The following is a 16,224-nucleotide window of genomic DNA, read 5'->3' on the forward strand; positions in this document are numbered from 1 at the left end:
TATGGAAATTCCTTTTTATGAGTGTTGTTTTTTTTTTGTTTTTTTTTGTTTTTTTTTAAATCATCCTTGTTTCATTTTATGATTTAAATATCCTGTGAGGATCTTTTAGATGGTGCAATTTTGGCACCTGCTGTGAAAAAAGTGGTCTTTGTGCTCTTTTTACTGATCTCATCCTGTACATACCTCAGTAGTGTGTGTCTTTTGACAGTCAAATACATCAGCCATTGTGAATACTTGCTCTGTCAAATGTAAACAAAGACTGTTTTCCTGATATGCTATTCTTCACCTCATTTATTCCCACCAGGCGTTCAAAATTGACAATCTAGAAAGACTGAGTCTTCTTGCTTACAGTTTTGTTTTTTATGGCCTCATTTATGAAGGTATCAGCATTAATTTCCGTCTGTTTCACAACAATAAAAAAACTCCTTATAGTAGCTTTAATCTTCCTTTGCCATAAGACTACTTATTTCTTCTCCTAATCTCCAAAGCTTATATGTAAAATACAATTTGTGTAGACTTTAAATTATTCACATATAATAGCTTTAGTTCTAAAAAAAATAGTGTCTTTCTGAGTTGAGAATCATTTAAAATGTTTTAAATTCTTCCACAATTCAGATTTAATACTTGGGAAATTGTTTTTAATTTTCAGGAAGCTAAGACTGTAATCAAATAAAGACAAACACTCAAGTTGATGACAGCTACAAACTCTGCTTCCAGCACAAAATTGGCATCATATCTGTATGATGAAAGAAAAAACTCAGAGAAGAGAAGGGGCGATGTGGCACCTATGACCCAACAGAGCTCCAAAAACAGGCCAATTACTTAGGGCAAAGTAAGGGTGCAGCGGTCAAACTGAAAAAAAGGGGAAAAAATTTAAGTGTTTGTGTGTGTGCTGGCTATCAAAAAAAAAGAGAAGAAGAAGTAGTGTGAGGCAGCTCTGGGCCAGATGCCCTCCTGGCCTGGCTTCTCAGAGCGATTGCTTCTGGCAGGGAATCAGATGGAAGGAAGAGTCATTTATATTTCCTGCACCACCCCACAAGCTGTGGAGGCAGGGAGCATTTAAATCCTGTCTTAGGTCAACAGGGACCTCAATGGCTTTGATAACAAGTAACCCATCTTTGATTCCTCACTTTTCTGCTCTTTGCAAGATTCTGCCTTTGATGAAGGGCCATGCACACTGGGTTCTGAAGTAAACAGTGCGTAGCGGAAAACGGAGGATAACTGTGTAGGAGGCTGAGCTGACAAGAGAAAAAGTGAAGATAAGTGGGACAAAAGGCATACCAATGTCGCTCCGTGTCACATTGATGTCCCTGATCATGTCTGCTGTGTACACAGCTGATGATGCTCCTTATGAATTATTCATCATTCAATTCTGTGGAGGCGCAACAAGCAAGATCACCTTAGGCTGAATGCTAAATAATCAACTATTGACTGTATATAAAGATGGACTTCATGTCTCCTCCACCTTCTGTTGCACAAAAGTGGAGCCAAAATATCCCGTGCAAAAAGGGCTGACATATTGCACTAATGAAAACTTGGAGCCAGAGTCTGCACGGTGAAAAACAGTTATTAGAGCCTGGGTATTTAGCATCCTGTGAAATAGCAAAGATCCGTCAGGGCCGTTATGTTCCTGGTGTAACAGCTTCTTCTTCTGTAGGTCTGAACTCATGGTTCTGAAAAGTTCAATGTCTCCTGCATTAGCATTTTTATGTTTTCTTACAGCGTTCATACTCCACTATGCTAATCTGGAGCTAAACACCGCGCAGTGGGAGTTGCATTTGTCAACAGAGACGTCATTCATGGTCTTAAAGGTGACATATCACGCTTTTTTCATCAATATATATTGGTCTAAGAGGTCCCCAAAACATGTCTTTAAAGTTTATGCCCAAAAAAAACACTTTGAAATCAGATTTTGGTCTGCCTGAAAATCCCTCTTCTTCAGTCCTCCTCAGAACACTCTGTTTTCTCTCTGACCACGCCCCCTCAGGAAGTGGATGTGCCTCGGCTCTCCAGCACGTTGATCTAATGTTTACATGTTGGCTGAATATGCACGGCTGCTCATAGATCGCGTTACTCCAACCCTCTGAATCTGATCCAGAATCTGATCCTGATAGAGAGGCGCCTGTAGCAGGACCTTTCTGAAGGATTGGTCACAGATTTAGTGTTTCTTGTTGTTTAATTTATCAGTATGTCGAGGTGGGTCTTGGTACACAGCTACGAGCATGTAGCTATGTGGCTATGCTAACTAGCGCTAGCACTTATCCATGATAAATAAAAATCCTCCACTAGATCTTCAAATCTGCAGACGTGGGGAGTAAAACCGACCTCTACCAGAAAGGCAGCAGGATCTTTCTGAACGATTGGTCACATATTTAGTGTTTCTTGTTGTTTTATTTGTCAGTATGTCGACGTGTGTCTTGGTACACAGCTACAGCTATGAACATGTAGCTATGTAGCTATGCTAATTAGCGCCAGCACTTATCCATGACAAATAAAAATCATCCACTAGATCTTCAAATCTGCAGACGTGGGGAGTAAAACCGACCTCTGCCAGAAAGGCAGCGGGACCTTTTCTGAAGGATTGGTCACAGATTCTGTGTTACTTGTTGTTTGATTTGCCAGTATGTAGACGTGTTTCTTGGTACACAGCTGCAGCTACGACATGTAGCTATGTACTAACTAGCGCTAGCACTTATCCATGATAAATAAAAATCATCCACTAGATCTTCAAATCTGCAGACGTGGGTAGTAAAACCGCCTTTGTGTTTATTGAGACAGCCTACAACTAGCATGCCTCCCTCCTAAGCTCCTTGTTACCACACATTTGTGCAGGGAATGAAAAACGGAGAAGTTGAGTTGTATTTTATACAGTCTATGGGCTGAACAGGCTCCGAGCTCTGACTCCGTGACAGACCGGATATTGTTGTTACGTAACAAAAACACGGAAGTCTTAAACGGCTCGTTTCACACACATTTGCAGAAAGGTGTAGAAATCAGAACAGGGGCAGAATGGATTTTTTTCATTCGCTGGGGGTTTGTAGACATGCCAGGGAAACATATTTCAGGTAGAGAACCGTTAAAAAGTCAATTTTGCATGATATGTCACCTTTAAACCGCTTTTTACAGCATGACATAACTAGCTAAAATTTAACTCCTCAGAAAATAAAAAGTGGAGGATAACTCAGCGCAGTGATAACTAACTGTCACTGACTGAAAACATGTTTGAGATACATTTATTTCATGTGTATTTCAATTTTTTACCCATTTCCTATCTGTTCACATGGAGGAGGCTGGCAATGATAAGCTATCCTGCAGCTAGTCAGTAGGGGGAGCTTCAAATTTTTGGCCTCACTTTTTGGGAAGCTGTAGTGTCGTTCATCTTTTCCTCCAGTCTATGGTCAATACTGAAAAACTAGAAAGTAGGCTCACATATCTGCAGGTTAAAATCTCTCCAGGAACTTTAAGCTTTTTGTGTTTTGCAGACATAGTCACAGGAGAACTTTTAGCCGCCTCTGAGCCTGGTATCAGACTCCAGCTAGACCGAGACAATCCCTGACTTTTATCCACATCAGCCAGACACAAAAAACTCAGAAACCAAAGATCTGCAGAAAGTAAAAAGTCTGTCTGTCACTCAAGAGGAGATTGACAGGGAGAGCAGCTCTTTCATATCACCTAACCTCCCCCTGAAATTGAGGTGAACACCTTTGATCTGCAGAAAGATGCGTGAAGTGATCCAGATCAGCTTTGTGACAGTGCTAAGGGTTGTCATAGAAACATGGGCGCCCTGAACACGCCAGACTTAAACATCCTGAACGGCGTCAACAGATGGTTTCTTCAGATCGGTGGATGATGAAGTCGCACAATCTGGCATGCATCATTTCATCAGACAGAGGCCATATTGTCATCTTAAAAATATCCACAGTGAAAGTTTGGTTTGCTGACTATGGCGAGAAATCTTTTATTTAAAAAAAGTAGCATTGATTTGATTGGTTAAGAGATTTTTGTGTGTGTAGAGTAATGTGACAACAGCTGGGGAGATCGCAAAAATTAATGTGTCTGCCTCACGGCGTTCAGAAAACAATCTCATCCATCAAACCATATCAGGAAATATAAATCTGTGCTGCGGTGTTCAGGTTTGGCTTTGACCGACATGTTTTAAAATGCACTCTGCAGTCAGCTCCTGTCAGGTCATTTTTATGTGCACTCATTAATCTTCTCTGTTCCCCTGGTGTTTCTGAGTGGGTAGAAATGTGGAAACTGGTGAGAGACAACTACCGTTGTTAAAAAAGAGCAACCCCTGCTCTTTGAAGTTCGGCCCACTTCAGCTCACACTGCAACACAAAGGATGTAACACTGGTGGAGATGCGAAGGATTAGGGGTGAACTAAATTTGCATACAATGGAAGTTAAAAGAAAATAGTCTCAAAATGAGTCTGGAGATGAAAGATGTGGTTTTCTTTTACACATTTGAGTAATGAGGGTTCCTATGAATTCAAAGATACTTCCAGAACAGAGACAGATGTACATATGGGAGATCTCATTATCAGAACATGCCTCTCCTGCAGGCAGACACTCCAAATGGCTCAGCTGAAATTACAAGAATCATGAATTGATTTAGAATAGGGCTACATTTCATTTCATCCAATAGGCTCCTTTGGGCTTTTTGATTCCCCATCTATATCATATTTTTTCAATTCCTACTTTCCTCTGAGTCAAATTTTTTAATTCTTTTTGGAGCAGATCTGCTACGATCCATTTCTCACTAATAACTGCAGGATAATCCAAACCTCATTGGATCATTAATCTAGCCTCCCCTTCTATTTTACACATGGGCTCGGGCTCATATCACTCCTTTAATTCTATTGTACCCAATAATGAATTAAGGTAGACCTGCCAGTTTTGTAATTTCAATTACAAAACTGGCAGCCTTCCATTATGCCATAACCAGCTCTGAACTCTTGCTCATGATGCTTTTCACTTTACTTTCTTCTGTTATGAAGCTAAGCCCTCATCTGAACCCAGAGGCTCTATGTAAAGAAAATGCCTCTTTGAAAGACCGAGGCAGCAAAGAAGTAAATAAAGATTAACTGTCAGTTGAACGCGCACTGCAGCCGTAAGTATGACATGTTCAGCATGAATGCAGTATGTAATTAAATGTTGATGTAAATGAAATGACAGAATTTGAGTCTGCTAGTTTAGCTCAGTTGGCAGAGCACTTACCAAAGACATTGTGGTACATGCCCTCCCCATATTTCCTGCCTCTCTTCTATTGTTCTAAACCATAAAGGGAGCTGTGTTGTAATACTCAAGTCCAGGACTCAGACTCAAGTATGACTCGAGCCCTGATTTCAGGACCTGTGCCTTGACTTGGACTTGAGAACTGATGACTCAGACTTAGACTCTGACCCCAAGCATTGACTGCATTAGGACTTGAGGGCTGAAGAGTATAACTGATATACTCATTGCCAGAGATGTTTTTCTACCTTTTTTTCAGTTAAAGGCCCCAATAAATGTTTTCAGTTTTAAGTAAGGGCTTGTACGTATGTTCACCTGTATGTGCCTTCACGTGTCGCCTTGTTCAGCATCAGTTGCTGCCAGGATGCCTAAAGAGGTGCCATTAGTTGTGCATTTTGCTTCTTTTAGTGACTGAATGGCAGAGGTTAATTAAAATCAACTACAAAATATAATACAAATGAAGTATAAAAGCCATAATGAAAAAGTGGTTATGTCAGGATTCACCTGCATTAGTAGACTGGTTTAATGTGATGCATGACATTTTTGTCATGGAAAAACTAACTTTTACTCTGAGGCTCAAGAGTGATGTGTTTGATAAATGTTGGAAAGGATGGATTGAATTTATCTCCCACATAGACAGGATTTCAGGTAAAGATCTACAGCTGTACAGTAACTCCCTTGGTTCCCTGCTACACATGGACTGCTATGTTTTCTTTGTCATCTTTGTTTTCTTTTGTGAAAAAAATGCTCATTTGAGAATGTGTAGTATAAATCTATCATAAACTTAAAAAAATTGAATGGAATAAAAAAATTAAGTATATGTGATTTAATCAAACATCAAATCCAGGTATTAAAAATTAAGGCCAATGCACAAGTGAAAAATAAAACTGTAGTTGGTCGAGTATTCACACACACTGCAGTGGGGGTGACATTTTTGGAATGCATCTGTTAAGATACCATAAACTCTAAGAGTTACACATACATTTGCATAATTAGGGGCATCACAAACTTAACAGACAGATGGGCTTGTTCTTGCTGTTTCTCTGATGGTTAAAACCCCACCTCAGCTCCGCCTCTTTGCCTGTGTCAGGGTAGGCTGAAAGTTAGTTTGAGTCAGCATTTCCAACGCCTGCCATTATTGGGCTTAAAAAGTTGTCTTCAGAAATCAATGGGTGAAATCACTGACATTATTAAAATTGTTAGCTGTCTTTCATTGAAAATAGTCTGTTACATTAACAGTTTGAGCTTCATGACTCTTAAGCCTTCTTCATATGAGCTGACTTAGCTGTTATACTATCTGAGCAGTTCCACTGAACACCACACCTTATAAAGTTTCTCTTCCTTGTCACTGTCAAAAGTCTGTGACACTTTAACTCCCATTTATCAGCCATCATATTTTCTGCAAACGGTGATCCATTAAGTGTTAACTTGATGCACCATCTCTAATTTTGTAGACTTATCTGTCATCGCTAACAGTTTTTCTGTCTTTATCTCTCCTGCCTTCTCTCTGCTTCTGTCACTTTTCTCAGATTTTCTTATTGTCAACAATCCCACGTCTAATTAACGGGACTTCTTTCTGCATATTGATGTGTTTATGGTTAGTCTGCCATAGTCTGTGATCACAGCTGTATACATTAACAATGAGCTGTCAGGGAAAAACAAACCATTGCAATGGAGTATTGACCAATCAGAATCAAATATTTAACACAGCTGTGTAATGAAATGACTTAATGGTCTCTAATCCAATTAACATCTGGCCCACAGTGTACCTATCACTCATTCTCCACTAAGGATGTTAACATCTCTGGCTCAGATGAAGTGCTTCTGCTTGTAATGACTGAGGTTTTCATGTTCGGTCACTTTTGTGGGGAGTGCCCTGCACAGATTAATATTTGCTCTGAACTGATCCCTCTTAGAGAACTCTGCCTTTAAATAAAACAGTTATTTTGTTGCATTTTTAAAGAATCGTGGAGACTAGTGTCTCCTCTGTCAGGCCATCATCAGGTCACTATTGTAACCCTGGCTGTCTCCTCGACAAAAGTAGCTAATGCAGTGCAACGTTCCACTACATCAATTCACAGCTTCCACACCCATTGAAATGCATTTGATTAGTCACCCCAGCACGGCAACGGGGACATAAATAATTCATCTGTGCAAGTGACAAATGAGGCAATCAATTCTGGGACAGCATTCAAAGAGAAACTATTCAAATCCCCTCTAAATTAATTTTGCGCCTTTTACTAGCTGTGGACTTGAAGTTTTTATGCTGAATTAATCAGATGATGTTTATTCCCTGACTTCCACAAAATCAAACGTTTGCTGGTCAGAAGATGTTTTTAAAAGACGTAAATAATAAACACATCAAGTTTTTTTCATCTGACTGTTGGCCTCTTAGAGCTCTTCATGCCAGATGAGCATGAAGTCTCATGACAACACAGGCAGCTTGAAATGCTGAACATCAGAGCAGTGTGGCTGGGTCTGAGTTTCCTTGTCTAAACTGCACAGAGAATAGCAAGTATTTCAAGAACAGTGAAGCAAATATTCAAACAGTACTACAAAAGAGGAGCTGGATTCATTTCATATTCTGTCTGAAAGTAGAAAGTCTGCTCTCCATGAATGCAAAACCCTCTTCCTGAGTGAGCTCCTCTTGATGCAAAGAGATCACACTTGACTTTGACCTCAGAGACTTGAAGAACAAAGAATCTGATGCATAATCTGCCCACAATTATTTTGTCTGTCTATTGATGCCTGAATAATGATCAGGAGCCAGAACGCTCGCTCCAGATAAAGTGAATTAACAACAAAGATAAGGGTTAGAGTATCAAATGTGAATCTTGTATCAAATCATGTTATTAAATCTCATTAATTTCAACCAAATAGTGTCTCTTTTTCAAAATTTGGAAGTAACTCAAGTAATAAATCACAAAAGCAATGGTCTCTTTTCAGGTTTGAAACATTATGTCTTCCAAATTAAACAACATAATGTGTTGTTAGAATCTCGTTGTCTACTTTCTGACAGTGATACAGCCTCTGGGACAATAAGAGAACTCAGAGGAGGCTTTGGGTTAAGTCTTTGGATTTGCAATAATGGACATACAGCCAAGACTTCCTTTTCCCTGCACCGATCATTGTTGTCTGACTTGCAACTTAAGAAGTAACCAGTCAAAGCAAATTGGTGTTGTGTAATCTGTATTTACAGATAGGCTTCTGTTTGTAGTCCAACAAGTATCATACACCAGTGCTTTGGCTGCAGGGGGGCATGTCTAGACTCTTTGACAGGGGTAGTCCTACATTCAAAAAAGACGATCTTTGCAGCAACAATAAACATGTTAACAGCCTGGTACAAAAAACGGTTTGTGTGTAAATAGCTCATTTCTCTATCGGCACACACTGTACAGGATTCAATTTTTTTAATAAATTAAACTTTCTGAGTGTTGCCTAAATAAGGACTTAACTGACTTGACTGACAGACAGGCACCCTGTTTTTGTTAGCGAAAAGGCTAAAGGCTCTCCTCTTTACCTCACACTAGCTCGGACCAAGTTTGGTTGGGTCAGCGTTTCCAATATAGCACCCGCCGACAATTGGCTTCAAAATAGTGCTTCAGGAACAGATGGGTGACGTCACGGATACTACGTCCATTTTTTATACAGTTTATGGTTGGCACCTACACATACAAACAAATATAATGAATAATATTTATTTACCCTTTCTATTTCAACTAATTAAATCCACTTATAACCAGTGGCGATTCTTGGGAGGGGCCAACAGGGGCCAGTGCCCCTATAAAACTGAACCTGGACCCCCCTGTGGCCCCCCCTCCACACCATGATAATATTATACAATAAAAAAAGCTTCGGTATCGCGCCGATGTTACAGGTGGAACACATTCATGTTGCAAACAGCCAAACAGTTGCTGTCAGTCTGCGTTTTGATATAGTACACAGTAGTCTATATGTCTAGTATATAGGGATGCACTGATGTTTTGCCAGTTTGTTCTCAGCCGCCCCCCCCCCCCCCTTCAGTCTCTTTTGTCAGGGTTGAATGTGTCCCTCTGACAACACCCTTGCCCCCCCCCCATCATTATGTCCTGACTCTCAAGACCAGCCTGAGAAGGAAACTTATCACTGATGTATTCCACTTTGTTCACCCTCCACACAAAGTGCTTTCCTCTACACAACCAAAGCCTGTGAAATGCTAAAGGCAACATTGCTCAGAATGTAACCAGAACACTTCCAACTGGACAAATGTGTTCAGAGATTATGTCAAAGTCTAAATCGAAGCTCAACACTCACACAAACAGGATAGTTTTTGAAATCCTAAACTTAAACATACTGCACCTTGGTCCCATCCACTCATCCCTGCAACATCAAACCATAATCACCAATAAACTTTGCCTTTACCTCCCTCAAAAATCCAACATTTCAGAAAACTTTAAACAGACCTCAACAGTTAACCAAATCCAGAGCCGCTCAGAACCAAACTCCAACACAGACTCTCATTTTTTCAGACAGATCTAATCCCTTTGGAATAGTCCATAGCCTCGGAGTAAATAAACAGATCGCCATAGCAACTGTCAGTCTCATGTCAGTATCCCTAGCTGCTTTGTTTGGTCCTCTTGACAGTTCAGAGCAACGAGCCCCCAGCCGACACAGGCCTCCATCTGACACTCCTTCAAAGTGAAAAAACACACTGCTGAACATGTAGTGGTTGTGTGTGTATCGTCTGACACACACAAGGCGAACAGGCTGAGAAATCTGCCATGTTGACTGCTGTCTGAGCGCTTCACTTAACGCTGAACTACTGGCCAACTTTTTTTTTTACCAGTACAACTTCTTGGGGAGATAATCATCGCTCCAACTGCAGCTGAGGTTCCTGTTCATCCATCACCTCCACATGTGATATTCCTAAAAAAAACTGACTGCAGGCTAACAATCCTTCACTCCAGCTTGCATACAGCTGAGTTGAGCTGAAAGCAGTGGCCTTTTGCTGAGTTACCTTCCCTTTAATCAATGACACCGTGTCGGAGAAAATATCTCCAGGAGAATGGAGGAAGGACTCTGTATCCATCACGCAGGTTCGCGATGGTTCTAATGGATGACCCTCATGCATCACTCTGTCAACATTCATCAGACATTCATCAAAATGTGGAAGGATTGTAAGTAAAAGGACAAATGGAAGCAACACAATGAGGATGAATTATTTTCACTTCTGAAGCAAAGAAAAATGAGGAAAAATATATGAGTTTGGCACGTTTTTAAAGAAAAACGCAGAAGAAAGAGACACTATCTGTTAAAGAAACTACAGCTAGGATCAGTGGACAGAAACTACTACCCTGAATCCTGAGGATTAATTATCAGGTAATTTGTAAGCCAGTGAAACCATCAATTTTTCAAATTATTGCTTGGGTTTCCAAAGTTTCCACAGAGTTGGACGGACTGGGCTGTGGGCAAAAGCCAATGTTTTAACTCGACTCAGGCATCAACAAATTATGGATTCAAGCTTGAGCAGAAGTCAAAATAGACCCCTACATCTCTGCTGTCCTCACTTTGTTAAAAAGTTTGAAAACATATACAGATGTCCATTCAAAAGTTTGCAGGTATGACAGAGTTAGAGGAAAAATCAATCACCACAAAAAGCAGTAAACACTTAAAAGACGACAGGCAGGTTGAAAAGGAGGGCTGAACTTCAACTTGTTGTTGATAGATACAAGACTAAAAGATGTTCAAAAAAGTTAAGTCCCCCTCAAACCCTGAGAAAAAATTTGATCACTACAACAACTTTTTATGGTTTTAAATTATTTGGGTTGGCCTTTTTAATCAAATATAAATGCTCATAACTATTTTAACATGGTAGCAGTAATTGTGTTAAAATTAGTGATACTTGGGGTGACGGTCTTGCTTAACAATTCAATCATGCACCCCATGTACAGAGACTTCAGTCCTTTGGTTTTGAACCAGAGCTGATTTTAAGTCGGAGGTTCAGGTTTAGTTCTAACATGTGGCACATAACTGCCCACTCTCTCTAATTGTATCCTTCTCTATAATAGCACTTAACATCCCCCCGAGCCGACTAGTACAAGAAAATACACAGATGAAAAAAGTCAAAATTGTGCACAATTCATTTAAGACAGCTAGATACAGGATTCACAGAGTCTGCAGCTAAACAATGTCAATTGCTTTACAGAGTGTGGCTACCTAACAGCACCAGCCTTCGGTACTCCCTGCATGTTAACATCCACATGCCAGTGTTTGCTACACAGTACTCTGGTCAGGTTAAGCAGACTCAGCCTACGTGCAACTTTATCTGCATTTTCTAAATCATAATATGCCAAACTGGATGCCTCCTGTCATTTGTTATTGATTACAATGGGTCATAGTTTATTGTTATCATTTGTCTGTGCTACAGCTCAGACAAAACTAGGGATGCACCAATCCTACTTTTTAGGTCCCGATACCGATATCGATACCTGGGCTTTGGTATCTGCCAATACTGATACTAGCCGATCCGATCCCGGTATTGATTTAACAATCCCTATTCCTTTAATGTGAGGATAGAATCATGTTTTGGCAACTTCCGGCTTTCCTGACTTCAAGACATTATAAATGTGTACCAGCAGTCTAGTGAGTTAATCTTCATAACCAATAGATATTGTAAACACAGAAAAGCATAGAACTTAAATGAATAGATCTGCCATTTGGATCGGCACTATATATCGGCCCCTTGTCACCGATATCCGATCTAGCTTTTTGAGTCCGATCTAGCCGATATCCGATACCAGGATCGGATCATTGCATTCCTAGACACAACATAAAACCCTATTTCAGGCCAACATTACTTAAATATTCATAACTTGTTTGACCGGCAAGTAATTCTGGTGTCGACTAGCGAGGGTCATGACGTTTAATAGTTTAGTCGACTAAACGGGCACATCCCTAACCCTAACCAACCCACCCCAAAAAAGAAATAAGTGAAACTTCTTGTAATCAATAACACAATCATCATCTTTTCATAAAATTACAGGAGCCCTGTTTATATTAACGTCATAAAATGTTTTGTGATTACAGTTTTGAAAAGAGGGGAAAATAGAACACTTCTCTTTTATTTACTTTAAATTCTCAAGTATTTTAGTCTAAATATTTTTGTCAGTGATTTATGAATTCTGTAGCACATGGTTTATGTCTGAAGGTTTGATTTTCAAGTTGTTTTGTTTTGTGTTGTTTTGTTTTTCTTACAGACTTGTTTATGTCTTGTGAAATGCCCCCTGCCAGAGGGAGAAGTGCTTCTAAACTTTCTGCTTCATCTCAGCAGACAACAAAGGGACTGACTGCTCTCAATGCAGTGTTCAAAGAGAGCAGTCAGTCACTCTCTATGCTCTAAACGCTGTAAGTCTGAGGTAAAGATAGACAAGGAGAATTTATGTTGTAACACTGAGCGACTAATCCCGCTGTGTGTGTCTGGAACTCACTGTCAATAATCAGTAATTAGTTATGATCAATCCCTGTTGTGATACTATAATGTGACATGCACTGAGGGAGGTTTTGAGTTCAAAGTCTGTACCTGAGCATCCACGAGTAGGTGTCTCATCAGGTTCATGGACTTCTTCAAGGTGTCTCTCTCTCCTGGGATGAAGGCCACTTCCTCGTCAGTCAAGCTACAAGGTCTGGTCACCATGAACTGAACAATCTGGTCGTTCAGGCTGTTGAGGGACTGGACCGCTGCGAAGAAAGAAAAAAAGAAGAAAGAAAAATCCTCAGGAATATAAAAGTCATTACAGATGATGTGGGCTTTTCATTAGTGCCACTTAGGCCAAGCAACTCTAAAGTTTGTTTCCTCCCCCTCCACGGGGATTTTCCGGACCAGACTTGTGTGATATTTTTCATCCACGGCCTCAGTGGAGCAGTTTCTATTATTCTCTTTCAGATTAATCCCCTTTATGGACAAGAGGGGCATCATTAGGCTAAACACATTACCAAGACGCAGAAAAACAAATTCATACCCACTTTCAAATTATATAATCCATTTATTTTATGGAAATGGCTCCAGTAAGAACATCTTTTTTTAAGTCAAGCACTGTTAACACAAAATTATGTTCATTAATAACTCTCAGCAAACTCTTCGACAAAGAGGTCACTCTTGAGCTCTGTAGTTGATATAAAGCTTTTATGAAACAAAGCTGAAGCATGCCCCTTTTCTGCAGGTACAGCCTGTTTCAGACATAATGACAAACATCTGACAAGTAGCAGTTATAGTTGCATGATATAACACAAGGTTGACACCTGGAGTTAAAAGTTAGACAGAATTAACTAAAAGAATTTGATAAATGATATGTCAAAGAGGCTGTGAGTCGTTATGTGTTTTGGATACTATATCACATAAGGCTGACTGTCTTACATGTAGGTGGTGTAATGACAAAAAAAATTAAGCCACTTGTAGATGGTGTCTTCCATTAAACATGTAAAGCCTGACTCAGGTTGTACCCACTGGCTTTGAGTTACAGCCACTTAGGCTGTGTTCACACAGCAGGCAAAAGTGGCCCAAATCCGATTTATTTGGGGTCAAGTGACCAGGTCAGATTTTTGAGAGGCAGTGTGAACACTCAAATCTGGCCCAAATCTGATTTTTTCAAATCTGATTTTTTCAAATCAGATCTAGACCACTTCCATATGTGGTCCTGAATCAGATACAGATTTTTTTTTTTTTTAATGCGACCTCAGTGTGAACGGCCAAGGCGGATTGATGCACATTTGATACTTTCGCGTCACTTTATAGCGAGGCCTGCACAATTCTGCGCAGCGGTAGCCTTGCAAAAACGGAGGACAGCAACGATGGAGCGCCTCAATTGAGTGTCCTGCCGAAGGAGTCTTGGGGCGAGCTGCTGACAGATGTAATTGATAATTGCCCTCAACGTCCGGAAGTTTTGAATATACTCTGTCTCTGTGAAACTATTAACGTTGCAGACCCACCACTCCTGACTCTGTGTCTGCATCCACATAGACCTTTCAATCGTATTTGTGGCCACAGCTCCGCAAAAAGCCGAAACAAGCAATTTGGCTCTCTTTTTCTTTATACTTGACCTCCTCCACACCTGGTCATTCATTCTCCGGCTCCCACTGCACAAAAACTTCGTAACGAAGGCGAAAATGCAGACTTCCTCCATGTTTACGTTTGTGAAACAGCTGCATGTGACGCCATTGTTACTGTTCTTTTGCGCATGCGGGTCAGTTCGGAGCCGCAAACAGTTCATTCTGGAATCGGATACAGTTCCCATTATAGATGGTAATGTGAACAGACAAACAAAAAATCGGATCTGAGCAAAAAATCAGAATTGAGCATTAAGCCTTGCAGTGTGAACGTAGCCTTAGAGCCGGATGTGTGGGCATATTTTTAATACGCTTTGGGGCATGTGTAAGCTGTCAAACACATGACTGGGAATCAAATATATCATGGTTGTTTTACAGTTCTAGTGCTGGTGCCCAAACTATATAAATCGTCACATCTAACCAGAGATGTTTTTCAAAAACTGCTTCTAATAACTAGACACTTATCAGTTTTTCCAGAAATACTCCAGTATATGTTGCTGAATGTTTTTGGTAACATTTATAAAATCATGTTGAATACTTCAATGTGATGGAGGCATAAAGTTATTAAAAACCTGCAGGCTTTGGGTTCCATTTTTAAAGTGTTGCATCATACAGTTTCAGGAAAAGCATGTACTGAATATTTATGAAACTGAGAGTCAATGTAGATAGTGTGGCCAAAACATTTGTATTCAGACCAAGAAACTACTTCAGGACAAACAAGAAGCAAAACTTTATTTAAAAGTTGAGGAAAAGAGTGAATAGATGTCTTTATAGACAGAATGTCTTCAGCAGTCAATATTCCAAATTGTATCCATGTCTCGCAAAATAAAACAGAAAAAAGCAACAAATCCTTAGACATATGGTATAAATCAGAGGTTAATACCATCATTTATTAACTTTTCATTCAATAACCAGTCGTGTTTATACAGGTAACCATGGAGACAGCACATTTGTAAGCTCTGGAGACATGCTTTTGGTCAAGCATCACTTTCTCTCCCGCACACACACACTCACACATCAGCTAGCAGGCACAGAGGTCAATTTGGGGCAAGAGTGACAGAACGACTGAGGCAACATTTGACTCACTGACGACAGCCAAGGTCGACTTTTCAGCGGAATGATCAAAGATTTACGAGCACACCTCCCAGCCTTCTCTTGAACTGCAAGAGCACGACGAAAAATAGGCATGTTTACGAGCACACAGGAGGCCTGCAAGCTGCGCAGCATACATCAAATCAGTGCAGCTTGGTCGGAGGGGTGGGAGGAGATACAATGTTTACAACCGAGTCTGACGATTGGTTTCTAATTTCACATTCAATGTTTACAAGGTGTACCTCTCGCAGAAAAAGACAGGCAAACACGTCGGGTAATAGCACGCTGTTGCTGAAAATGACACGCTGTCAAACTCCGAGAACAGACACACCTCCTTCGGCTCGCTGCTCCACTTTCAGTTTCTGTTCAAAGCATTCTGACTCACACTGTGATACCTGATGGAAAGGACAGGTGGCTTTCAACAAAATCAATTTAACTTTGACCGTCCTGAATATGTCAGCATAAAACATCACAATCAGAATGCAACAGCTCCTGGTCAAAGCCATACCAACTCACAGAGCTGTGACAGGAACAACACACAGTGGTGAAGTTTGATTTCGTTGAATCATTTGTAATGACTCACTGCTTCTCAGACGTGAAATTGCAACAAATGCTGAAACTCTCAGCTGCTCATCAACATCAGACAGGATTTCAGCCGTGAAGGTGTACATCTGCAAGCCTCCAGCACCGCCTGCACATTTAATTTTCTTCAGGTTGCAGCAAAGCAGGCGAGACAGCATCTTGGAGATGATTGCACACTCGGGCCTCTGCTGAGAATATGTAAGTGAGGAAATGCCAAACCATGTTTCCTGATCAC

The 16,224-nt window shown here is 40.4% G+C and overlaps 1 protein-coding gene across 2 annotated transcripts in view; it reads right to left on the minus strand.

Annotated features, from left to right (window-relative positions):
* kaznb (kazrin, periplakin interacting protein b) overlaps positions 1-16,224 on the minus strand; it is a 141,880-nt gene that overhangs the window by 103,072 nt on the left and 22,584 nt on the right. For both annotated transcript variants that reach the window (XM_034694777.1, XM_034694786.1), the window contains exon 2: positions 12,793-12,950. In XM_034694777.1, coding sequence (XP_034550668.1) covers positions 12,793-12,950 — 158 coding nt within the window. The remainder of the gene's footprint in view (positions 1-12,792; positions 12,951-16,224) is intronic.

Source organism: Notolabrus celidotus, chromosome 1 (genome assembly GCF_009762535.1).
Source record: "Notolabrus celidotus isolate fNotCel1 chromosome 1, fNotCel1.pri, whole genome shotgun sequence".
NCBI lineage: Eukaryota > Metazoa > Chordata > Actinopteri > Labriformes > Labridae > Notolabrus > Notolabrus celidotus.